Source organism: Andrographis paniculata, unplaced genomic scaffold (assembly GCF_009805555.1).
Source record: "Andrographis paniculata isolate CXL003 unplaced genomic scaffold, ASM980555v1 Contig37END, whole genome shotgun sequence".
Lineage (NCBI taxonomy): Eukaryota > Viridiplantae > Streptophyta > Magnoliopsida > Lamiales > Acanthaceae > Andrographis > Andrographis paniculata.
In genome coordinates this window covers 4,490,227-4,517,727 of record NW_026137570.1, presented here as the reverse complement: position 1 = coordinate 4,517,727, position 27,501 = coordinate 4,490,227, and the positions used below count along the sequence as shown (strand labels likewise).

General features: G+C 32.5%; 2 protein-coding genes and 1 long non-coding RNA gene across 14 annotated transcripts; 2 read left to right on the top strand and 1 right to left on the bottom strand.

Annotated features, from left to right (window-relative positions):
- The first annotated feature begins 2,752 nt into the window (after nt 1-2,752).
- Nucleotides 2,753-10,250, top strand: LOC127250644 (uncharacterized). Of its 11 annotated transcripts, XR_007838722.1 has the most exons (4): nt 2,753-2,918; nt 3,474-4,485; nt 4,850-4,947; nt 5,565-9,744. It is a non-coding gene; the product is annotated as an uncharacterized LOC127250644 (long non-coding RNA). The 11 variants fall into 11 exon arrangements; XR_007838719.1 differs by adding an exon at nt 9,982-10,250 and having other exon boundaries at nt 3,474-9,008; XR_007838721.1 differs by adding an exon at nt 9,774-9,888 and having other exon boundaries at nt 3,474-9,008.
- A 2,881-nt stretch (nt 10,251-13,131) lies between these two features.
- On the bottom strand, nt 13,132-14,620 carry LOC127250642 (uncharacterized). Of its 2 annotated transcripts, none has more exons than XM_051274025.1 (2): nt 14,194-14,620; nt 13,132-13,812 (listed from the first exon to the last, which is right to left on the bottom strand). In XM_051274025.1, exon 2 carries the CDS (start codon nt 13,735-13,737, stop codon nt 13,315-13,317), a length of 423 nt encoding a protein of 140 aa, XP_051129982.1. In that variant the 5' UTR covers nt 13,738-13,812; nt 14,194-14,620; the 3' UTR covers nt 13,132-13,314. The 2 variants fall into 2 exon arrangements, with proteins under 2 accessions (XP_051129982.1, XP_051129983.1); XM_051274026.1 differs by lacking the exon at nt 14,194-14,620 and adding an exon at nt 13,904-14,011.
- A 2,781-nt stretch (nt 14,621-17,401) lies between these two features.
- LOC127250641 (uncharacterized) lies at nt 17,402-23,691 on the top strand. Its single transcript, XM_051274024.1, has 4 exons — nt 17,402-17,849; nt 19,174-19,224; nt 23,141-23,278; nt 23,372-23,691. Exons 1-4 carry the CDS (start codon nt 17,583-17,585, stop codon nt 23,387-23,389), a joined length of 474 nt encoding a protein of 157 aa, XP_051129981.1. The 5' UTR covers nt 17,402-17,582; the 3' UTR covers nt 23,390-23,691.
- The last annotated feature ends 3,810 nt before the right edge of the window (nt 23,692-27,501 follow it).

The following is a 27,501-nucleotide window of genomic DNA, read 5'->3' as shown; positions in this document are numbered from 1 at the left end:
TTATGTTTGGAACACTACATTTATAAACTCATAGGGCTTTTTTGGTTTTGTTTTGAATTTAAATTTTAGTTTAGATAGTATTTTAAGATAGTATGTTATTAGGAAAATGTACGAATTGAATAAAAATGCTTTTCTTTTTTTTTTTTTTTTTTTTTTTTTATTTGAAATAAAAACAAAGAAACCTTAAACCATACACATCGGTTGGTACTCTTATGTGCGTGTCTGTGTTGGTGATCTAAAGATGAGGATATATGATAAGTGGCACCTGATCTCATGCAGGAAGATGAAAATGTGGCATCTTGTCGAACAATATATTTTTGGCATTGACAAATGCATAATATTCTTTATGCCTCAAGAAAAGGAAATTATCTTGTTTGGCCATACAATGTGTTTACATAGACAGTTGCTATTGTTTCTTCTCTGTGATTTAAACACAAACTACATTAATCAAATAATTGATGAAGTTGCTATTGTTAATGTTCTAATATTCTTCCTAGCAATTCGCATAATTGCGTATTGTCTTTACTAAAATCTAGCAATGAAGACTGAATTAGCATATATATATTTAAAATATTTGTATAAACTTGTCATTGGCTCATAGCTATAGCAATACATAAATTGAGTAATCCAGAATGTAAGAAACATAGAGACATTTGGAATTCCTTACACCATAATAAAAGTTTACATGCTACTTGGGATTCCTTTTTTTCATTTGAAATAACCCAAGACGACAAGGTAGAAATTCAAGTGAAAAGTGCCTCATTTCAAGAAAAGGTTTGCTTATATTCTGGATTCTAAATGACTATACCTAAGAAAGGAGTCTATCAAGCAAACAATCTGTTAAGTAAACCATCTATCACGACACCAAGGCAATTTTTGGCAAACAAACTTTTAATATCAAACCAAGCATCCAAATGATTAAAGCAAAGCTCAACTGTTGTCAACGACTATCTAGACGATCAAGCGAGTCCAATAGATTTACTATGATAGGATTTTTTCCCCTTAGAAAGACTTCCATTCTAAGGCTACCCAAACTGTGTATCAAGAGACTGTGAGTAAGATTAATACATTTGAAACGAAGGTTGATGAATCAATAAGATGGATGGATAAGATTTCTACAAAATTTATCATAGTTACACTAACTGACCAAAAGACCAGTGGATGCTCTGGCCCTAATGTCTATAAGTAGCGGCCTGATTTGCGTCATTTGTAATTTAAGTTCAGTCATTCTAGTAGTCAAGTGTAAAATTCTCTGCAAAGTTCAAACTATAATGAGTTTGATCTAGCAAACACGTTTAGAGGCCATATGTGGTAGAGACTCCACCATAGACTTCAAATTCTTCACTCGGAATTCTTTTATGACATATTACTACTTTATAATTTAATATAGTTGTTAATTTTTAAATTTCTTAGAAATAAAATATATATTTTTTTAAATCACCCATATCACTAGTGATCACAAATTCCACACTTACGCTTATGGTATTTAATTATGTTTGTTGGTTATGTTGCAGAAGAGCTAAATTGTCAATCCATGTCTTGTAATGTGCCAAAAATAATGTCTAAATTGTCACTAGTGAGCAAGCAATCGATAAACCTTATCAAACTCATAGGCATAATTTCACGTAAAATAAAGAAAAATAGCAAAATGATAGATAATTAACTAGATATAGGCAAAGTGTGCAAGATCGCAGCTATGTCCTAAGATAGAGGATGTCCTAGCTAATAATGTCTTAGTTATGAACTCAATGGTCCACATGCCCTTTAGATCAAGTACCAAAAGATCCAATAGTTTTCACTTAAATGACTAGTGTGACTGCACTCATTCTTTTGCTTAATCCATCCTTTACATATCTTCTCTTTTCAAGTCATTATCACTTCTACTTGGCAGGATTCTAAACCAACATTTAATCACTTTTTCCCTCATCATTAACATCAAAATTATATTACCTTACAACATTATCTCTAACATCCAGAAGCTCCATACAACAACACTAAGCTTATATATATATATATGCTTGATATTTCACAATCCATGATCACTTCATTCCTTGGTCATAATACTATAAACTTCACCAGGCTCACGCATTTCTACTTTTCCCGCTAAATTATGTACCATTAACCTCACTTAGACCTACTTTGTTGTTATCCTAGTTTGTTCTCAAGAAGATTTAAATTATGTTGCCTAGAATAACCATCTTAATTCATGCTTTATATTCATTAGACTCCAACATACTTTTATTAGAAATATACAACTTAAAATCTTTGATTTTGATCGATAAACTCACCTAAAAAATAGAATAAGCACATTATTTGGGAACCAATAAATTGAGCCACAAAAATGACATTATTTATTTCATATCTAATGCAAATAATAATCAATAATTTCTTGATTTTATGTACAATTCAACCGTATTACTCCAGCCTTTTCAATCAAGCATGTATAGATGTTCTATATATATATATATATATGTTTGTGTGTGTGCGCGCGCGCGTGTATGTTTATGTGCATATATGATGTTATGTATGTATGGATGTATATATCGTATATATGGATGTATGCATGTATGTATCGTATATATGTGTATTTGACGTGGATGGTTAGCTATGTCTAATTTTTTTTTTAATTTTATTATTATTATTATTATTATTATTATTATTATTATTATTTAATGAATGAGCTAATATAAATTTATGTTTCTAACGCTCATCTTGGGAACTAGAAAATTCAATTGTTTTTATGGTCGAATACAGGTGGGAAGTAGGACGCGCACCGCACCGCCTCACCGCCAGAGCCCCACCACCTAATCACCCTACTACGTCACCACTGGAAAGATTATATAAGAGATACCTACTGTTTCCAGAATCATCCTTGTTCTTTCTTACTGACCCACCCCAGCCCCAGCTCCAGCCCAAGGGTGAGTGTCCTCCTCCAATTTTTTATAGTTAAATTGCTAGATGTGTTCTCTAAGGATCTTTTTATTTTACTAGAGTTTTATGATTATAATATATGTCGGTGGGATCTTTATGGGTATTTAGAATTACAATATTTTTAATTTTCGATAAAATTTAAATTTTCTTCGTAGTCGATTGAAACACAATTGCATGTCTATTTTACTATAAATTTAGCCTAATTTTATGATTAGGTTATCAATTTTGAGCGTTGTTGATTGTTTTTTTTCTTTTTTTCTTTTTTTTTTTTTTAATATGCTATTATTTACTTATTTATTTACTTATTTGCTATTTGAGATTTAGTTGTTCCACATGTTTGGTTGCTTATTTACAATAAATTTAGCATAATTTCTAGATTAGGTACTCAAATTTTCCTTCTTGCATAGGCATCGCATTTATGGCTTCTGCTTATAATAGATTTTTATTTATTTTTGTTTTTCATCTCCATGATGTAGTTCTTGACTAGATTTTGATATCCTTTCGGGTTTTGCTAATAGTTGTTCATGGTGCTGTAATTTCAGAGTGGCTCGGAGATGTGTCTATAGCCTATACCCGAAGAATGAAGGAACACACAGAGAAATTTCATTGCTCTTCACAACCGAAATTATTAAGATAATGATTTCATAGCAAAAAGGCTTTCGCAACAAAATAAATTTTGTCGCCTATACCATATTGGTAAATGTCTTTGGCAACAAATTTGACTTTTGTAATGCAAGATAACGTTTTGCGATGATAGAAACAAGATATAGCTATAAAAATATGATTTTGTAGCTAAAGTTTTTTCGCTATAAAAATAAAATTTCATTTAAAAAAATAAGAAGGATTTTAACAACAAAATATACATGATTTTTGTAGTCAAATGGTTTTACCTATGAAAATATGATTTTGTACTTGAAACTCTTGTGCTATGAAAATAAGATCTTTGTAGCAAAAGAATTTTAGGGACACAAATAATTTTATAGTACATAATTATTTTTAGCGACAAAATTAATTTTTGTAGTTGAATGACACTTTCTAACTATGAAAAATATTCGGTAGTTACAAAATTCACAGAAAGGAGAAAGATCCAAGCACATGAGGGCAAAGGTAATAGTTTCTCATGGTTGCCTTCACGATTCTCATTATTTCTTCCAATTCCATGTATGGGTACATACAAACATAATACATTACATTTACCTCACTATGAAATAGGATCCCAGTCATGGATGTTGCTTTAGTACTAGTTGTGGAGAAACATACAAGAATTTTAATAATGGTTGGCCACAAGTGAATGTCAATAATCAAATCATCAATGATCATTGAGTCTGCAACAAGTCTTACTGTAAAAATGTCATTAACTTAGTTGAAACTTTTGAGAGCCAATTGAAATGTGGGACAAATGAAAATCCTGCCTCAAATGCTAGCAATAACAGTTTAAAATATTTCTTCAGTAGAACTTATCTTTGACGATATCCCATCTCAATAGCTCTTTGAATCAAGTATATGACGAAGAGAAGAGTCTAAATCATTCTCTAATGCACCTACCTTTTCTAGGTAATTTTTTTTTTTACTTCTTTTCTTTTTTATGATTATCAGATCTCATAAGAAAAATTATAATTACTTCATAATATCTATTCCTTTTATTCCTTGAAAAGATGTTATTGTTGACCAGAAAATCTTTAGGCTTTTCCATGATTCAGTATCCTTAATATATTTAATTTAAAGCGAAGATGGGTGTAATTACATTTCAAAATTGAAGGGTTATGAAAGCTAGCCCAAACAGTGACCTTTGTATTGTGGAGTTACAATTTCCCCATATGGAGGCCTAAAATGAGACTTTGTTGATGATGAGTTTTAAAGCAAATTTAACAAAGATTCTACAGCTTGTGATCTGATGAAAGATGAATAATATATGTAGGTACATAGGCAAGCCACTGCAATCTCGCAACTATATCTTACCAATAAATTGCAATCAACACAAAAATCAAGGATCATGAAATCAGTTCTACCAGATAAGTATGCAATCAAAACCCTGTAGTTGTTTTTTTTTTTTTTTTTAGTGAATAGTTCACGCATATGAGATAGCAATATTTTGTGTAAGCTTCTAAGTTTTTGCTTTGGACTTTTTCCATGTTGATTTATTTTTGGTTTAGATTCTTTTGAGTTTCACCTAGTGCGGTGGTGGGATGATACTCTACTCTACCTTTTTGTGGTTTTGGTGAATTTGTATAAAATTTACTTTCTAGAGTATTTTTTTTAAGCTTGATTGTGGTGAAATGGGTTAATTGTGGTGTAGTAAATTTCTTTAAACATATTACTATGTATAAATATTGAACCTTGATGGAAAGTTGGGGTCAACGTTACGCGTAAATGTTTTGGGAGGTAATGGTTGTCCTATACATGCGATCTAAATATTTATCTACACGGTGTATAGTTAATGCAGTATGCCTAAACTTCATACATGTTCATGTTTTTTCAATAATTTTTATTATTTTGTTTACTTTTTATAAATGCGATTCCAATATATGTATATTTTTGTTAACTTGGTTTGAATGTGATTCCAACAATATTTCAATTTGTTTTATATATAATTAATTACAACAATTTATAAGATTATTGTTGGTTTATTATAGGTTGCAATTGGAGATGGAGTATTTAAAGTCTACTAAGTTTGTGTAAAAGATAAATTTAGAAAATCAGACCCTGAATTCATGCTCTTGGGTTATTATCTCCTATTTAAGGGTTAGGGTGAGCTTGGAATGATAAGGCCTGAATCATATGATCTATACACTGACTGAATTTAACCATGAGCTCGGAATGGCCCTGAAGTCAATGGCCTCTTCTCATGCTTCGTATTCAAAAGTCACACGTCCTATCTTGAACATTTCTACCAAGTTCATTCTTTTTGTACCTATTTCATCTCTAATGGCTAGCATTTAATGCCTAATGATCAATATTTTTTTTCTATCAGGCTCTATAAATTCAACAACAACAATAATAGAATCTTAACTTTTTTTAGCTTTGCTCGAATATGATTTCGGTTGCGTTTTAATAGATGATGGCTATATATAACACAACTAAAATCACATTAGAGCAAAGCCAAAAAGGTTAGAAAATTCTATTATTGTTTCTGCTAAATGATATTACATAGCCTGATGGAGAAAAATATTGAGCAATAGGCATTATATGTTGGCCATTAAGGATGAAATAGGTATAAAAAGAATGAACTTAGAAGAAATATTCAATATAGGATGCATGCCTTATGAATATGAAGCATGAGTAGAGGCAATTTACTTGAGGGCCATTCTAAGCTTATGGTTAGATTCAATCAGTGTCTAGATCATATAATTCGGGCCTTATCATTTCTAGCTCTCCTTGATCCTTAAACACAAGATAATAAACCATGAGCATGAATTCAGGGTCCGAGTCTCTAAAGTTTCATAAATACAATCTTAGTAGACTTTGAATATTCCATCTTTGAAATGCAACATAAATACAACTGTAGTATAGAAAAAACCAACAACAATCTCATAAATTGTAATAATTAATTATATCTACAAAAAAATGAAATATTGTTGGAATCACATTCAAACACAGTTAACAAAAAACCATTTCTCTGAGAAACTCCGAAAACACAATAAGAAGGAACATGATGGAGTTTAGGCCGGTTGCATTAACTATACACCGTGTAGAATATTTAGATCACATGAATAGGAAAATTATTACTTCCATATAAACATTTACGCACAGCCCTGTCCCCAACTTTCCATCAAGCTTCCATATTTATATATAGTATTTTTTAAGATATTCATTTTTACCTCAATCAAGCTTAAAAACAATACTCTTGAAAGTAAATTTACACAAATTCATCAAACCAACAAATGTACAATAGAGCATCATCCCATTATCGCACAATGTGAAACTCAAAGAATCTAAACCAAGGATAAATTGACAACATGGAAAAAAGTCCAAAGCACGCAAGTAAAAGCATACAAAAAATATTGCTATTTCATATACAAGAACTATTTATCGAAATAAAATCAAACAAACAACTAGAAGGGTTTGATTGCATACTTGTCAGTTAGAATTGATTTCATAATCACTGATTCTTGTGTAGATTACAGTTTCTTGGTGATGTTGACTTGTAGGACTGTCGTGACTTGTCTATGTACCTTTGAATTAGTTATTATTCATCACATCACATGTTGTAGAATGTTTGTTAAACTTGCTTTATAACTCATCCAAAAACTAAAAACAAACTCTAATTTTAGGCCCCAATCTGGGAAATTCTATCTCCAAACTACATAGGTCACAGTTTGGGTTGGCCCTTCATATTCCTTATTTGAGATGTAAATTACACCCCTCTTCAATTTTATTTAAAAATATTAAGGATAGTGAGCTATGGAAAAGCCTAAAGCTTTTGTCGAAATATAATATCTTTTCAAGGTACACAGAGGTAAGATTTTGCATAGTATTTGGAAATTTTCTTATGAAATATGACGATCATAAAATAGAAAAGAAGTAAGAAAAAAATTAGTAATGGCAAATGTATTAGAGAATGATTTAGCTACTTTTTTTCACCATCTACTTGGTTCAGAGAGCTATTGGGATTAGATCACCTCAAAGATAAGTCCAACAGGGGAAATATATATTAAACTTGTTAGTGCTAGCATATGAGCCAAGCTTTTCAATTGTTCCACCTTTCAACTAGCTCTCAAATGTTCCAACCAAGTCCATGACAGTTTTTAAAAAAGACTTGTTGGAAACACAATGGTCATTAATACTTTAATTATTGGCATTCACTTCTGGCTGACCATCATAAAATTTCTTGTATGTTGTTTCACGACAAGTATTTATAGCAGCAACCACAGGTGGGGATCCTAATTCATAATGAACAAAATGTAGTGTAGTACCTATGTACGTACCCTTACATGGCACTAGAAGGAATAATGAGAATCATGAAGGCAACAATGAGAAATTATTACCTCCACCATCATGTGCTTGGATTCTTTTTCGTTAGTGTGAATTTTGTAACTATAAGATCACTATAAAAAAATATTTAATTAGCTACAATATTTTTAACTATGAATATATATTCATAGTTAAAAAGTGTTATTCAACTACCAAATTTAATTTTGTTGCTAAAACTAATTATTTACTAAAAATTTAATTTTTTTTCGCTAAAATTGTTTTTCTAAGAAATCTTATTTTCATTGCTAAAACCATTTGGCTAGAAATATCAGCCATTATTGTTGTTAATTTCTTTTTTATTATTATAGCGAAAGAGTTTTTGCTAAGAAATCATATTTTCGTAAATATATCTAATTTTCAAAGGATTATCTTGCATTACAAAAGTCAAAGTTGTTGCCAAAGACATTTACCAACACGGTACAAGAAATTAAACTCATTTCCTCGCAAAAGGCTTTTTTTCTAAAAAATCATTATCTTTTGCTACAATTTTTTTTTAGCTGAATTTCAACTTTTTTGTAGTGTATAGACATCTTGATGCCCTTGGTTGAGAGGGGTGAAAACACTAATTTTGTACATGTTTTCCTAGTGATTTCTATAAGCATATCTTGCAATTTTATACTGAACTTGTCATAACCTATGCCAAAATGCCTTGCTAAATGTGTTTTACATCATTCTTCTATGATTTGATACGCATTGGTAGTTTTGAAGTGTTTCAGATGCAAGATGAGGAAAAATATGAAAAAAAAGGGAATGTGTGCTGAAATTAATCCTGAATGCATGAGAAATATGTGAGCCAATTTTTTCTGATACCTAATCACAATTCAGAAGTTGTTTGAGATGCAAAGTTTTGTGAGGTAAGCTGTCTGTGTGAAAAAAGGGGCTGCATTGATAAAAGTACAAGTCTCAATCCGTGTCAAAATTTATCCTGACCGTTGATTAGAACTCATCTGAAGGATTGGACGGTGGAGAATCAATTTGCAGCTGTCAATGGCAACCTCCATCTTCTAGAAGCTTGGCCGACACCTATAAATAGGATCCAATTCGGAGCTCATTTCTCAAGATTTCACAATCTAAAATTCGTATCTATTTCAGAAAGAGCTCAAGTTGTAAGTAACTCTGGACGCTACAAGTGGGTGGTCAGCAACACTCGTAACATGAGTCGCATGCTCGCCACCCATCCTATTTAATTTCTATATTTAGATAAATTTACAAGCTTTATAATATAAAACACAAGATAAATTTGTAGTTTAAATCGCCACGTTACACTCATAATGTAATTGCAACATTCAGATTATTTAATTTCTAGGTAATGAAATACTATAATTTCTCCATCACACTATTATTCCTGGATGACATATACTACAGTTAAATACTCACGAAGTACCTTAAACAATATAACTAAAACATGAATATAAGTCATTTAACCAAATTTACCTAGATTAATATGAAAGGAAATCACGGTGCTAGGTAGACTCAGGACTCTCACAAAAGAGACCTTTTGAACGCAATTTGGCTTAGAAAATATAGTAAAAAAGCAAGTGGTGAACTGATCAATTGATTCATTAGTTGGGAGTGTCGATGAGAATTGCTTGCAGGGAAGTGAAATATGAATATAGAAATGGATTATCAGCTCAATAATCAACATTTAATTTGTCTTTCCAATGTACCTAAAGACTAGAAAAATCTTAGAATTTTTCACTTTAATTATGTACTCGCATTTAAATTGAGAATTACATTCAATGCATCTTCAATTCAAGTCTTGAGTCATATGCTCGCATTCATCCTTACTCAAATTTTCCCTTACACTTTTGCCTGAGTTCGACTCGGCATTCACCGGTTAACATGAGAAAAATCTATTATTTGATGAAAAGGTTTTGGCCTACAACACGACAATCTGACACACTAATGCAGTACACTTCTCATACTATATCCATTACCAAAAGCCAATTTTCAATCATCAAATTTGTGGCGCCTTTGCCAGGTTCTTTGTTCTAGGGATATATATTTTATGATAATTATTGTAGTTTAGAAGACATATTCCAATTCTAATTGCTAATTGTGTGTTATTTATTTTGGAAGGGACCTCAAGAAAGAAAGTATTTCACAACTTATTTGCTCGAACTTAGCGAAATCTTAAAAGAAACTCAAGGAAACAAGATATGGCGTATGAAAAGAATGCATGTATTCCTCGTATGTTGTATGTCCTTAAGTTAGAAGTTGCTCCCTAACCACCTGCTATCAATGTTATTCTGATTCAAACAGTGTAAACTACGCAATAGGCAATGAATGAGTTAAGGGATCATGTCCTCATAGTGGAACAAGCACAAATCCTTCAGAATCAAGCTTTTTACAACGGTTAGCCACTTATATCCAATGGTAATGCACAAGAACTTCATAATGGAGCTAGAAATCCGCAGTCCCCGTGTGATAATGTATCATAGATGTGCATTATAAGGCATTGCTAGATGCAACCAAGCCCCTTAATGATGCCCCAAATCCGCAGAAATTTTAATTTTAAGCCAGCTCTAATCTCATTGGTAAACAAGGATTCTTCTAGTAGCTTGAAAAAAAAGTCCTTACGATCATCCGTAACAAAGTCGACACAAAAAACTATTTTGCTCGAAAAATGGGTTTTAGTTACGAATATTTTTGACTGCTACAAAAAGACCTTTTTTTGGTAGTGAAACCTTCGTCAAAGTTTGCTCAATTTTAAAGTTCAATAGAGTATCGGATGATGAAGCTAAGCTTACTCTATTCCTATTTTCACTCCATGAGGAAGCTCGCAAGTGGATTAACTCTGTTCCAGCACCAGCCACCTTTGCAGAGATAATTCAGCAAATTTTTTCCTGTTTTCATCTTGCTAGTAAGACCGCATAAACAAGACTAGAAATTTCTCAGTTTAAACAATGAGCAGATGAGACTTTGCCGCAAGCCTGGTCGCATTTTTAAATCTATTCTCCGCAACTGCCTGCATCATGAACTTTCAGACCATCTGGAGATTCAAAATTTTTTTACTCGGGTAGATGTTCAGATAAGAGCAGCACTAGACTCAACTGCTGGCCACTCTTTAATGAGTCGAGGTGCGATGGATGCATTTAAAATTATTGAGAAAATGTCTGCCAGTAGAAGCAACTGGCCATAAGTATGTCGCCCAACAGGGAAGGGATTATATTAGGTATCTGATGTCATTGCTAATGAAGCCAAATTTGATAATCTTAGCATGCAGTTCAAAGAGCTAACAAAATTCATTAAGAAAAATCAACTCAATCCAAAGAAAGATCAACTGATAGAAGTAGCAAATCAAGAACAAACAGGGGAAATAAATGGGAAGCCACAAGTGCTAGCTGAATGTGAGCAGAAATTAGAAACTGTATGGTATGCAACTACTCAACAAATTCCATATCAACACAGAAAGCCTCAGCATCAGAATTTCTAGTAGCAATACGACCCGCAATACCATCAACCGCAACATCACTATCAAGGAAAACCACCGCTAGCTCAAGGAGGACCTTGTCCACCCTACTGCATCCATAACAACACTCACAAGCTTTGTACTACAATCCCCCCCAGCACCACCAAAACCAACCGTAGAAGCCCTTCATCCTGCAAATTCCATCTTTAGTTGCTTTCAAGATGAAGAAAAAAGTACAAGACAGCATGCAATTTCAAAAAAACACAGCCTTCAGAACAAAGTTGCTAGAAAAATAACTGATATAGGTCACCGAACAATTAAAAGTCAAAATACCGGGCAATCTACCCTGTATTGTGGACAAAAAACCAAATGAGTTTCAAAGGCAATCGATATAAGAAGTGGCAAACAGCTCCCGAATCCATATCAAGGTAAAGATTCTTCCTGAACTCCTATTAACATAATGCATTCTCCCACTAAGGGATTAATCGTGAACACACAAAGGAGAAAAAATCTGAGAATGAAAAAGACGAGGTTGGAAATTCACAAGTATCCTCAAAGATATTCTCGTGAATTTTGTACCCCTAGCCACTCAAGCAAAAATAAAGAGATAAGAAATTCATTAAATTTGCTAAAATATTTGAATAATTACACATCAATAATCCTTTTTCCGATGCATTATTACATATTCTAGTATACTCTAAATTTCTAAAACGCATTCTGGCTAAAAGGCGAGCATTTCTAGAGATGGAGGCGCAATTCTATTAACAAAGGCATGCAACACAATTTTTAAAGGAGGACTACCAACAAAACTGGGAGACTCGGGACTTTTATAATTGTATGTACATTAGGAAATCTAGAATCTAAAACGACATTATGTGACTTACGAGCAAGTATAAATTTAATGTCATATTCATTGTACAAGCAATTGGGGTTGTATAAATTGATGCCTTAAAGAATTGAGATACAATTTACTCATAGAACTGTTATACTTCCGAATGGAATTGTGTGTTTTAATACTAGTGCATGAGTTTATTTTATAGGCAATGAAACATAATATATTTTGGATCGAGAACCACCACTATCTATACATATCAGAATCTATTAAGGTTTTTATAAGTTCTGAAGAACCACCAGCATTGTTTCCAAAACTACATTCATTTCAGGTGCTTTCATTCAAGAAAATGATATATTGTAGTTCGGGTGAAAGATAGTTTGTTAATATATTTAAATTAATATCTAAACAAAAAACTCAACTTCAAACACAAAAACAAACTTTAATATATATATGTTAATATTATTCATACATTTATACATTTTGATTTATACATATATATATATGTTTATATACATATTCAGGGCCATGAGAGTGGGCCCAGATGGCCATGGCTGCCAATAGTAATATAAAATCAACCAACAAACCTAGAAAACAGAAACTAGTAATTTTAAATGCTTCAATACTTTCCTAGCAATTGTAATTAGTAACAATAATAGTTTGTGACCTTTAACACAAATATATTTTTCAACAGTAATCACTTCTTTTTTATTGTCATTTTTCTATTTTTTTTTTATGCATATAATAGTATACATAAAAATATTTGTGGTGTTATATATCATCTTCATTAACAGTAGTCAATTTTACGTCATTCTTCTACAAAGTGACAAATAAATCTAGCAGCAATAAGATAGATGATGATTTGTGTCTTGCAACAATCCACCAAAAAAATCTTTACAGCAACGGCCAACATGTAATATCCCATAACTTTATTATTTGCGTGCTATCCTTAGGCTTTGTGTGCACAAACAAGACAGGACTGGTGCCGTCTTGGCTACTCTCGTCCTCCATCTTCATAAAAAAACTATGCCTGTCAATCACAGAAAATATTCAGCGACCAAAGGATAAAGGGATCGAATAGCTTCAGAAAACATTAGCGTTCACTTCTGCTTAAGGATAAGAAATAGAGATACAGACAGACCGTTGGGTCGGAGCCGAGTCCGACGAGCTATTTAGCCCCTCGACCCAAGCGGGCGGCGATGGAGAGCACATCTCCATTAACGATGCCAGAAGCAATGGGGAAGACGAATCTCGAAAGCCAATAACGAGAAACGCTTTGTGCTCGATTTCGCTCCGGCTCCCCATGAATTTCTCCATCCATGGCCCCACACATAGGCTTCTTCGACTTGCATCTAGAAATCACCGACCGTGCTTTGTGCAGTTTCTTCTCGATTTCCCCTAATTCGCCCCTTTCGGAAGTGCGCAGCGCCCTCTCCCCCAACACAGAGTATCCGCCGAGCACCGCCATGTCCTTGAGCGTCAGAGTAGCTTCTCCCCAGGGAAAAATGAAGGAGTTGGTAGTCTCGCACCATTTTTCAAGGAAACCGAAGAGCAGATCCTTGTTTCGGTGTATGGTGATTGTGGAGCTCATTATAGAGGAATGAGAAGCGGTTGCCAGCAAGTTTTCCTGCTTTATCGCAATGATTTTTACAGCCACAACACTTTCCTGGTAAACAGATTTAGCAATACCAAACCAGCCATAAGTAGGTAAACAAAATTTACAAATTCATAAGAAACCTTTATGAAATACAAATCACCTTTATGAACTATCGGAAGTTTGATTTTTTGATTTTGATTTTTGTTTTAGATTTCGATGTGGATGAGCAGATCTCACTTTATTATGGATTGAAGATTTTATTACGAAATTGAGTAAAAATAATGAACTAGTTTTGGTTTTTGTAGGCTCAACTCCAAACCAACTCGAAAACACAAAATCGACACAAACACACCGAAAAACGCGATGAACACAAGTACACTGGCCTATTACCTACGACACACAAGAAATATAACCCCCACAAACAAAGAAACAAAGTAAACAGAAGCCTACACGTTGAGAGAGCCCCTTGCGGCTCAAATCAACAACACGGGTAAAAAATATGCCAAGAAGCTCCACAGATAAAGAGGAAGACAACTATCGAAGAGCCGCCGACAAATCGTCTCCAGAAAGTGGTGCAAGAGATAGACGAGATGAGAGGCTAGAGAGGGAAAGTTATAAAGAGAAGATTATGAAAGTGAAGTGAGGGACGGCGGTCTTTGTCATCTCTATTATAGGTTAAAAAGGGATGGACGGCCACGATCTCAACCCTAGATTTGACGGTTGAGATCTAGTTTAATAAAAGGGACGCGGGTCAAAACAGGCGGGTCAGGTGGTTCGGGTCGCAGGTTCACGGGAATGGGTGAAGCAGCGGGTCACAGGCCAAGGTAAGTAAGTGGATCGTGGGCTTGTGTCATATGTCTGGGCCCAGGTGCACTTTGGCTGCGAGAATGAGTGTGTTTGTGTATTATATGGGATGGATCCATTTGGACAAGAAATCCAACAAACACACTTATAAAATAGTAGAGAACGTTTGTTTTAGGTTTGGAAATTGTTGTTGTTGTTGTTGTTTATTTTATTTCATTTTTTATTTAGGGCTTTAAAGATCTCATGTTGTAGAATTGAGGGATTTTGGTCACTTTTGTACGCTAAAAAATTGATATCAAGTTGTATTGATTTCAATTGTGATATAGAAATCAAATTTTACTTTTGAACAAAAAAATAATAAAATATATACCTTAAGAACACCGGAAAGAGAGTATAATATCAAAAAGTTTTAAATTCCAAAAGAACATGAAATATCAAAAACTTTACTTATGGAGAAGTCTTGAATAGAAAAGCTATCAAAAATTTTACTTATGGGAGAAATCTTGAATAGAAAAGCCATTGCACATGCTCTAACAAAACCCAAAATATTTTACTTTTCAAAATGGCGATGGCAAGCCAAATATAAAATACGGAACTGTCAATTTTATCTTTTAAAATACGTAATCACTATCAATATATTAATTATTAATAACATGTGACGGCTATCAATTACCGTCAGGCCAACTGCTGCTTTTAAGGTGCTTATATTATAAAACTGTCAACACACTACTTATTTTTCCTATAGCCGTAGGATCAGATTTAATGATCCATCCAATGAATATCAATAAACAAGGATAATATTGTAAATTTGAATAGAAAAAATTTTAGTAAAAATTTTAATTTAAGTAAAGGAACCTAGTAAAAAAAAAAAAAGAGTAACATTGCATTAATTACAAACATTAATTATGAATCTTTATACAAATCTTGATCATGCTATATATCTATCCATATTTTATACACACGCTATTCATAAGTTCATGATATAATTTTACTCTATGTGGTGTATGTTGTACATGTTATCTATAGTATTAAAATATATATATATTATCTATGACAAATTATGATAAAATTGAAATACTTTTGGTACTATTTTTAATTTAAGTAAACAATTTAATTCTGAAAATGAATCGATATTATATTAATTACACACTTATTATAGTTACGAAAATTAGTATTAATTATGATTCTAAATATTTTCCAAATTTTCATCATATTATATTGTGATATCGGCAATATATACACATTTTATTCGTAATTTCCTAATATGTTTCTATATATATGGTATATGTTGAACAAGTTATTGATAGTACTCCCTCGCTCGACCACCAATTTTTCCACATATTTTTTGCGTGTTAATATTTGAATATTAATTATTATATAGTATGTGTGGGACTCCAAATTATATTGCAATCTTATCTTCGACATACACCCGGTTCTTGTTTCATGTGTTGTCCTTAATCTCGTATCTTTACAAGATGTGCTTACATCCTCTGAAATATTTTTCTAAGCTTACTATATCAAGCATGCTCCTTGTCTTGAATTATTCCTTATTGCAACAATAATCAATATATTGTATAAATTGTAGATCATTTTTCAATTTTTTTTTTCATCTTGGTATGTGTTGAATATATCCCACATTGGAAAAATGTGGAATCCCCCTTTGGCTTATAAGGGTGAAGGCCACTCCGCCTATCACCGATTAGTTTTAGGTTGGAAGCCCAAATCTCTTCTTAAAATAATATCAGAGCCGTGGTACCCGTATTGGGTGGATTAAAAAAATTATTGCAAACATATATGTCTGACTGCACTATGTAATCCGTTACTATAATTGCAAACATTTTGCAAGCTTAAAAAAAAAAATATTCTTCTTAACAAAGAAAGTATTCTTAAAATATTTTTTTTCATGAAAATTTTTACCATTTTTTACATTGGCCATTGTTTTTCTAGACATTTTTCTCTCAACCATCGGTTCGATCATTTTTTGCCATGTGAAGGAGATGAATAAATTTTAGAAGACATGCAGCTAAATCCTTCTGTTGCTTATGACCATAATGCTTTTGCATCACCCTCAAAGGCAAGTAAGCTTATAAATACAATTTGGAGGTGGTTGTTTATAATATATGCTAAAATATATTTCACAGTTTTAGATAGCATATTCCTCTATGGTTTACATCATATATTGCTTATATGGAAAGCATGCTAAAAATCATAAATTCTTTTTGTTATTGGGAAAGAGGCATAATTAAATATTTTCATAATTACTATAATATATAATTATATTTTAATCCCTAACTCCAATCTCGATATAATCTTGAGATGTACGGCACAAATCATATCAGCATATATCACTACCAAAAAATTGACTTTTTGTAGCGCCTAAACTGCCCGTAGCAATAAGTTCGTTACAAAAAGAAGTTTTTGTTGCAAAATTAATCGATACAAAAAGTTATTTTCGGTAGTCAACTTTTTTTTTCTTTGCTTCGATAAGTTATCCGTAACAAATACATATAGGACAATATGTCATCCTATATGTCTTTGTTACAAAATTCAAACCGTAATAAAAAGTCAATATTTTACTTATAATAAAAATAGAAAAATTCATATAAAATTATTTTGAAATTTAAGAAAAAAATAATCATTTGTTTTGATAATTATCCGTAACAACTACGTATTAAACGAAATATTATCCTAACTAATTATATTTGTTATGCACTTTAGATTGTAACAAAAAGATTAACCATATAATTATAAATAAAAATTTAAAAAACTATATAAATATATTTTAAAATTCAATAAATAAATAAATAAATAAAGTTACTAAAAAAGTATACTAAGACAAAATTCACATCGATTCGAAAGGGCTTTCCCCTAAATTGATTCTTTCCCATCTGCAGACCCCAATCGACGGTGCCCTCGACGGCTCGACCATCTACTCCTCTTCCTCTCACCACCGTCCAATCGTCGGCGACACTTCAACAGGTCAACGCTGCACCACCGCTCCCCCTTACCATCGCGACTGCCTCTGCCCAAACCCGATGCCCCACCACCCCCAGCCGTGGAACGCCGCCCAGACCATCTTCATTCCACCACCACTTGTCACCGCGACGACAGCCTCTCCATCCACCATCGTCTCCTGGACCGAGCTAAGGCCACCGCGAACCACCCCCTTACTTCTCAGTCTCCACCACCGTGGCCGCGTCTTCGCCCAGCCCAACAAATCCAACCGATGCCGTCATCTCCTCCTCTCATTTAAAATTGTTTGTTTGTTTATTTTTCTATCTTCCCCTTCAACTGATTATCAGGTAAAATTGTTCCAATTGTACTTTATTTATGAACACTAATTTTTGTGAAATTTCTTTTTTTTTTCCCCTCTTCTCAGTCACGATTATAAGGTTAATTGTTCTTATTGTGTTTGATTTAAGATTGGTATTGATTTTTAAGGAATTTCAGCCTGGTTAGAATATTGGTGTGATATAGGGGCATGTAGTTAGTTGCTTTGGACTGATACTGCCTAAGTGACAACTTCGAATTGAATTTAGTTTTTCTTGGGAGTTCTTGTTCTTGTTTTGTGGTTTCTAGTTGATGTTTTGTGAAATCAGCTTATTTTTAGGCACATTCGATGATTTGGATTGATATTTCATAATGATAGGCATTGTTAATTCTAACTTGAATATAGTCTTCTTCTTTGACTTATTGTTTGTGGTTGCAAAAAGTTTTGATGGTGGATTCAAATATGAAACCTTTTGAGCTTAAATTAAACTTTGACTTAATTTTTGTGAGGTAAATTGTCTTTGTTGGGCTTAATTTGAGGTTTACTTTCGAGGTTGGTATTGATTTTTATAATGGAATTCAATTTCCTTTCTGCTAGCTGGTATGAGATTGTTGTCTATTGTTTTTTGAATTTCTATTGATATAATGAAGTGAATAAGCATTGGTGGTGACTCGAGTGTTTCCTTTGGAATCCATTTTGTATAGTTTTTAGGTGTTTCTGTATTAAATAAATCACAATGAACAATTATTTCGAGGATCCTACAGAGTAATGATAGGATGATGGCTCTTCTTAAATGAATTTAAAGGCTTTGAAATAATATATGATTTTCTGCTTAGCTCTGTGAAAGAAGAACTCTTCATTGTCTTCCCATTTCTAGGTGAAATTTGTTTTTTTAAATGGTTAGAAAAAAAGTGAGTAATTGCAAACACACTTTTAATGATTTTATGTTTTCTAGTTTTCTTTTATGGAAAATGCACAAATGAAGTATCCTTTTTATTTTTTATTTTCGTTATGAAGAGTTTTTATATAATTTTGCACTAACTTATTAATAGTTTACATTTAGTTTTGCACTTTTAGTTATTCCTCTCTAAAATTCCAGATGATGATTTTATATATTGTTTGAGTTGTTGTATGATATATTGGCTTATAGGCTGTTCTCATTTACGATTTTAGTTAAATTAGATTGTGCTATACCTAATGATTGCAATGTGCTTTATTTCGATCGATGTTGAAATTAGTTTTAGCCATTGCCCTTGCGCTAAATATGTTTGGTTAAATGTCTTTTAGTTGTTGTTGCATTTTGCTTTGGGAAAAATTAAAAGCTACTCATGACTTGTTGTTTGGTTTAACTGTAGTTCCTCTTCGGTGTCAACTGCAAATGTTCGAGGGCGGACAAAAATTCAAATGTGAGGAAATTATGATTAGCCCCAATAATAAAACTTCTCAGCTTACAGGCGTTCATCTTTAAAGGGGAGTATGTATGGCTATTTATTTCTAATATTGGCTATGATAATTCGTGTTGTAGTTATTTAGACTTAGTGTAGTCTAATCTGTATTTTGCATCCTACTAGCATTGTAAGTTCAACTAGATTAGTTTGTTAGATATTAGAGTAGTAAGTAATTTAGTATAGATGAAATACTCCGATTTTGGAATGTATAAAATAATATTATTATCGAAAATAAATATTTTTATAATATTTTGGGATCAAGAAATTAATATTCAGGAATAAATCTTATTCCTATTTTATATATTGATTATGATTGAAATGACTGTTAAACGGATAAATATAATAATATAATATATATAATAATATAATAATAATAAGTGATGATAATGATGATATGGATGGACGATGATAATAATATTAATAATAACTTTTACTAATAATAATAATATAATATAATATATAATAATAATAATAATATAATTATATATATAAATCAATCTTACCTGCGAAGGAAGGAAGCAGCCGAAACGCAGGGAAAGAAGAAGAAAAAAGAAAGAAAGAGAAAGGAAGAAAGAAAAAGATTTAGCCGTTCGATTTTGATTTCGATTTCGGTATTGTATTCCTTGTTATACATAGAATTTAATTATGAATTTTAATATGAATTTAGATATTGAAGATATTAAATTAGAAATTCTTCAAAAAATTCATAACCGGCTATTTGGCTATTTAATCGACTAAGTTCTTTAGCTAATAGCCTATTCGTAGTCCTAGCATTATATTTTGAGAATTTCATATCGATCCGAGTCGAATTGAAAACGGCAGTGTATTGCACCTGTCTGTTTATTCATATCTTTAAGTATTTTTATTTAATAATCGGGCGATATAAATAGTAGGAGGTATAAGAGTTTTATAGCTAGAATATCGTATTCTACTAAATATAAAAGTTTAAAACCCAACGAGCTAATTATAGAAATTAGCTTTTGAATAAGCAGGTAGCTCCTATGAATAAGCATATAGCTCAGCTGATTTGAGTAGATAATGGGACAGGTGTACGTTGGAGGAGATTTGGGTCAGATTGCAAAAGCTAAGGAGTGTTGATAAGAGGTAAGCTGTAGGGAATTAAATCTAATTTTAAGAAATTAGGTATGCATGTTGCATGCGATTCTGATTAATATGTTAACGTGATATTATGTGAATCATTTTGTCAGTGCATGTATAAATTTATATATATGTGTGCGTATGCATGTGGGAGACTTCACGGTTCATGATATTTGATATACGTATTTGATCGTGTAGGTGAATTTATGAAAAGGTGGATAGGTGAGCTATCTCACTAGCCCTTTTCGGTAAATTCACTTATTTGACATGATGCACACATATTGCACGGTTTATCGGATATGTTTTATGGATCTATCGTTTAGTCGCCGTGTGCGGTAGTGCTAGGCAAGGGCATCATCTGGGGTTAGGATATTCGACCCCGATGTACCGTAACACTTTGGCGATAGTGGACAATAGTAGTCGGACAACTGGGTGACTTAGTCGCACGGTCATTCAGGGATTAGACCCATTGTAGTTGAGACGTATTCGGTCTAATCATTCGTGTTCGGTGGTGTTCCACTTCATTGGAGTAGCTACTAGTGAGGTCTACCGGTAGTTTAGGATCATATGCCAAACTCCAAACGTGATCCCATTAGGGCACGCAAGGAGGAGTAGAGTTTCCGAGTTTTCCCTTGGGTGATTCCAGGTTGCACGGATTCTACTACATTACACGGGATAGGGCTAGTCAGTGGGGGTCCTATCTTCGCTATCACAGACTATGGGGCGTCTTGTGGTTAATGGCGACAACGTTCGGCTATCCATGTATTGATTGTGGGAGTCGTATGGCGGGTATATGGGAGTGACCGGATGACCGTTATATTATTATGGGTTTATTAGGTCCTTCCTTGAGCCGAGAATTTTCCGGCTATTTATTGATGATGGTCTGGTGAGCTTGTTATTACGAGGCCGAGGGTATTCCGGCTGCTCACTTAGACAGATGTAGTGAGCCTATGATTATGGAGCCGAGGTTATTCCGGCTGCTCACTTCGGCGGATGTATATATATATATATGTGGATGTGCATTGTTGTCGAGTTTGATATCTTTATTGCATCATTTCACTATTGGCATGACATGACACGTATTTTATGATTAACGGGAATTAAACTTTATTTTAAAAAGGTATAAAATGACATATTTCACGTAGTTCTTAAAATGGATTTAATTCTAGACTGCTTTTAAGAAAATATTTGTTTCAAGTATGCATGACACATCCGAGATAGGGGACGTCTCGGGATATAGAAAGACGGGCTGAGTGAGTGAACTTACATCTATTGTATTATATGTAAATTTTTAACCGAAAAAACCTCTTGTTAAGGGGTGTGTTTTGTAAATATTTATAAATCAGATTTTGTTATATAATAATGTGCTTTTATTGTTAATTTTAGCCTTAACACTGTATTGTGGGGCCCGAAGTAGAAGATGACGACATCATGATGCAGTGTGGCGGTAGCATTTCTAGTATGAGCCAACTGGTGGTGTTATAATAGATTCAGCCATGCTATGTTAGTATTTGGTTTCGTTTTGGCCTTCTAAGTTTAGTCCTTAGCCTAGCATTAGTTCTCTCATTACTTCAGTTAGTTGTAGCCATATTTGTTAGATAGTTTGCAAGTAGTTTAATATTAGCATAGGAGAAACTAGATTTAAGTCAATATATAGCTTACTTAATTTGATTAGTGTAACTCTGTATAATTTTGTCTGCTGCTATTGTAGGAATAATTAGTCAATCTAGTTTACTTTTTATTTCTGTTGCCGTCTGCTGCATATTTTTGTTGTGTGACCTTGTTTGGTTGCTAGTTGTTCGATGTATAATCCTTTTATATAGAAGTATAGTAGTTGTTGTTGGTTAGTGATAGATATAGTTATGTTGTTAGGTTCATTTTCTGAGTCCTTAGGATATTGTAGTCTAATAGTTTAGCTAGTTGTTCGTATAGCTCATTGTTGCTAACCACTTTAATTGTGCTTGCCACCATGGATGATTTGCCGGTATAATCTACAAACATACTTTTGGTTTGTTGGAGTTTTGCTTCAATGCTGCATTAGGTTGTCTGTAATTTATAACTTGCGATTTAGGCAATGTTGATCTTTTAGCCTACTAATTTGTTATAGCATAATTTTACTTAGCTTGCTCTGTTGTATGGAATTATTTTCATTGTAGTAATTGTTTATAAGTTTGTGGTTGTTTGATCTCAAATTTGTAGTTAGGACAGTTAGCTGACTTATATGTTCCACAAAATTTTTTATCCTTGAACAAATTTTTCCCTTTATTTTATATGTTTGTGTTGCAATCATGCTCTAGTTCCAAATATTCCATGTAAAGAAATATTTGAGGCCATTTAATTGTACGTCGTGAAATGGACATAAAATGGATCCTGTGTAAGATTGTTATATCTAGCATCTTGTTATATCGTTGTAGGGCATGTCTATTTGGGTTTAAGGTAGTTGTATGGTTGAACGTTATTTGTAGAGCTTGATTGTTGGTTACTTGGTTGCTATTGGAGAGCTGTGTTTCTTTTTTTTTTACTGAAGGATTGTCCATCTATGATCGTGGTGATTTATAATTATTAGTATATGTGTAAGGGGAGTTGGTCCCTATGGTCTATGTTGTGTTATTTATTTTCATAATGTTCAGGGGTCAACCTATTTTATTAGTGCTTTTCGAGTTTATTTGTTATTATACTTGTATTTAAGATAGGGTCCCTAGATCAAGCTAGAGCGTAAGTTTTATTTTATTATATTCATCCTCGTAACTAGCGCTCGTTTAACCTATTTATATAGGTGATGCCCTATATTTTTAAGGTGTATGTTACAGCTGTAATGGTCCCGGAGACCGCACTTATCCTCCCAAATAATGCTGAAGCAAAAATTCTCGGTGATGTACTCAACGGATATAATATCGAATGGATTTACCAGGATGTACGCAATTTTTTATTTACTTTATTCTTTTGGAAATTAAATTACTTCGATTTATGTAATAAATGCTTATATATTATTAAAAACACATTGCAGTTGGTTCACCGCCCGTGATTGCAGCCTCCATCATTCTGCACTCGACTAGCTGGGTCATTCATAGTAGTGTTTATAAGTTGCCCTTAAGATCGTACTTCCGTATGATATCAGAATTATCTATTTACGTATTAATTTTGGGTTTTGCGCATCGTTATTTAGGAGGTTGTTATGTTGGTGTACGGATTGTTGTTTTGTCAGGATGTTTTGTTAGCACCGTTGACAACTAATATTTTATTTTTGGCTGGACTATGAACATCATTGTATTGATGACCATGTGTAGTATTTTGATGGATTTAGAAACAATTATGATAAGATTAAGTTTTAAATTATTTCTCGCAGATTAATAATACAGACAAATGGAATTTATTTATGGCGACAAAACTACAATGCCACACAGGGACGTCTTTTGTAGCGTATTTTTAGTTACGGATAGTGGCCGATACAAATGGTAATGAATGGTTGTCTGACTTTTGTCATGATTTTTTGTTGTGGAGGGGGCAGTCTTTTCGTAATGTATTGTTGTTACAGACACATCTTGTAACAAGAAGTTTTCTGACAAGATTAGACATTTGTAACGCATTTCTTGATTCGGACATATGTCGTAACAAATATTTTTCTGACAGTATTCAACTTTTGTTCCGCAGTATTTTTGTCGGATATTTGTCGGTTCAAAAACATGATTGATGTTTTTGTTACATACCAAAAAATGTAACAAAAATAATTAACACGTGCTTATTTTGAGAGTTGACCACCTAATATTTGTTACGGATTTTGTTGCGACACGAACTTTTTGTACCACGATTTTTCGTAGCGGTCATAATCCATAACAAAGTCAACACAAAATACTATTTTGCACGAAAAATGGGTTGTAGTTACGAATATTTTATCATTACAAAAAGACCTTTTTTTGGTAGTGATAGTATTGATTCTAGTAATCAGCACTATACAAAAAATTATTGTTATGCATAAAGTACCGAAGTTGATAACAAAATTATTAAACAGACGTATAAATGAGAAAATAGATATAAATATAACAGAAAGCTTTTAATTATCACTACAATAACGAATTTTGCAGGTTAACATGCATACAAATTATACACTCAACCAACAAATCACAACATGCTCTAGTCCTTTGCAGTTTGAGTGAATATTGGGTATCTATTTTAATTTGTTTGTATATTCATCTTCTCCAAAATTCTTCTCTTATTTCTGTTCTTGAACCCTTCCTGCAAATTCAGTCTTTCCAACTTGCCATTTCGTTCTTCCTTCCCAATGTCTTCCTTGGAGGAACGGGTAAAGCCTCAATTACAGCTCCACAATTTTACTGTTCCGCTACACCTGCAGTGTAAGAAGAATAAACAGCATGCCTCCGCTCTGATGAGCAAAGAAGACGTGGAAGAGGATATCTTTTCGATGACTGGAGGGAGGCCCTCCTGGCAACCCAAGAAGAGGCCAAAGCACCTTACTATTATTATATAATGTTCATATAATATTGGTGCCCTAAATGTTCGTTTACATAGTTGTTCAACAGATTTTTATTTTATTTTTTTAGTTCAGTAAATTCTCTTTTTACATTCATTTATTAGCAATTTATGTATTTTGTGTGCACGTTGAAGTATTGGAACTGTTAAAATAATAGTTATGATAGATATGTGTAGTTTCATACTTATATGTATATTGGACGAGATGATACTCCTATATATTACAAGTATAACACACTCAAAGAAACTAATATAATTGAAAAATACAGACCAAAATATATTTTAATATTTTGCGAGTTGGGTAAATGTAGATATTATTTTAATATGTATTCATTTTCACATTCCTACTTTAATTTCCAATTTAAAACAAACATTTTGATTATACTGCATCTATCATCTAATTGTATGTGGTCAAATATTTGGACACCAATTTTAATATAAATAGTAATAATTATTACTTTTTGATTTTTATACTAATTAGAAAATACAAAAAATATACATACTGTTTTTATACAAAGTAATTTAGAATATTTTTTTGTAACCATCCAAACCATAAATTTGAATGATGGTGATAGTATATATCTAAAAACATTATTTCAATAAATTATCGAACAATCTCCGTAAAAAATAATATAGAGAAGGTATGCGTGTAATAATAATAATAATAATAATAATAATAATAATAATAATAATAGAATGTATGTATGTTATAGAAATCATAATAATAAGAAAGAGAAGAAAAACAGGTAAGTGAGTGGTGAGGAGTATAAGTAATATCTTCACCACTTCATCATTTCACTGCAATTTTCAATTATCTTATTATAATCAAATCTTCTTATATCTGTGGTGGTTCAGTGATGGCACCATCCGGCGATCACCAAAAGAGAACCTCCGCTGCCAGAGACATCCGCGCAATAAAACGGAGGGCAAGTCAGTCCTCTCTCAGGAAAATGTGAACGAGAAGAGATCTGGTAGTCATTGAGACCTGTGCTGCAGAAGGACCCAAAACTAGCAGATGACACCTATGAAGAAGTGAAGACTTGGAACCTGAGGCCCCGTAAGCTGATCGGAAAGAACATAGTGCTGAGCATTACGGTCCCTCTGAAGAGGCTGAAGCACCTTCAGAATCACATTGACATAGGCACATATACAGATTCTTAATTATTCGTAGATTTCATAACATCCATTGCCTTATTAGGGTACATACAAGGTAAATTTTTAAACTAAAAATTATATATATTAATGTATCATCATTCAATGTAATCAAATTTTGGTAATTAGTTCGTTTGATATGATTGTATGATGATGATTATATATATGTGGGCAGATTTAGATGAAGCTAGTCTAGTGTAATCTTATGCTTTAGGGGATAGAAAAGGGTTTGAACACATTTCTAAAATAGTAGAGAACTTTTGTTTTGGATTTGCAAATGGTTGTTGTTGTTTAGTGTCTTTCTTTTTCTTTATCTTTTTTTTTTTTTTTTTTTTTTTTTGAAAGGGTTAAAAGATCTCTGTTGTAGAATGGAGGGATTTTGTGCATTTTTTTATGCTAAAAAAATTGATATCAAATTGTATTTATTTCAATTTTGATGTAAATATCAAATTGTACTTTTGAACAAACAAAAATAATAAAAAATATACCTTAAGAACACGGACGAGAGAGAACAATATTAAAAAGAAAAATAAAATAAATTTGTTTCATCATAAAATTTTAAAATCCAAAAAAGAGCACGAAATATCAAAGAGCTTTAGTTGATGGAAGAAGTCTTTAGAAAAGCCACTGCTGCACATGCTCTAACAATATACGTTATCTCTATCAATATATTAATTATTTTATAATTATAATCCATAAAAAAGAACAGGCCTGGATCAGTATCTTGCTCAACGAAGATCTTGCAATCAAATGCTCAAAATGAAATGACAAAAGAGTATTTTTATAGTTACAACGTGTCATTTAGCAACAAAAAATAATTTCATTGCTACAAATAAATTATCTACTGCAAAATTAATTTCTTTGCTAAAATTATTTTGCTAGAAAATTCTATCTTCGTAACAAAAAAGTTTTTGCTACAAAATTATTTTTCATAGCTAAAATTATTAGCTAAAACAATCATACATATTTCATTGCTAAAACTCTTTTGTTATAAATTTTAATTTTATAGCAAAAAATCTTTATTTACGAAATTATATTTTTGTAACTATATCTCTTATCTTAACTTTTATTGCAAAAACTTATATTATGTTACGAAAGTCATATTTATTATCAAAGACCTTTACTAACGAGATATAAGAGACAAAATGAGTTTCGTCGCAAAAATATTTTTGTTATGAATTATTACCTTTTTGTACGAAGTTTTTTTAGCTAAAACTTTTTTGTAGTGTGAGCAAATCCTTTCACCTTCTCTGGTCAGCCCAGCCTTACAGCAGCCCATAAGAGTAGGTCTGGTGACGTGGGGAGCAATTTTGTAGGAGGAAAGTCAAATACCCGTGGAGAAGGTCTACAGAGAAGCAAATTTTTTCACCTTCTTGGGCCTAGCTGCTCTATAAGAGTAGGTCTATGTGTGGACTCGATCAAAAAGGTCACGTGGGGAACTTTTTTGTAGAAAGAATGTCAAATACTTGTGGATAGAGTCCAAAGATAGGAAAAGAT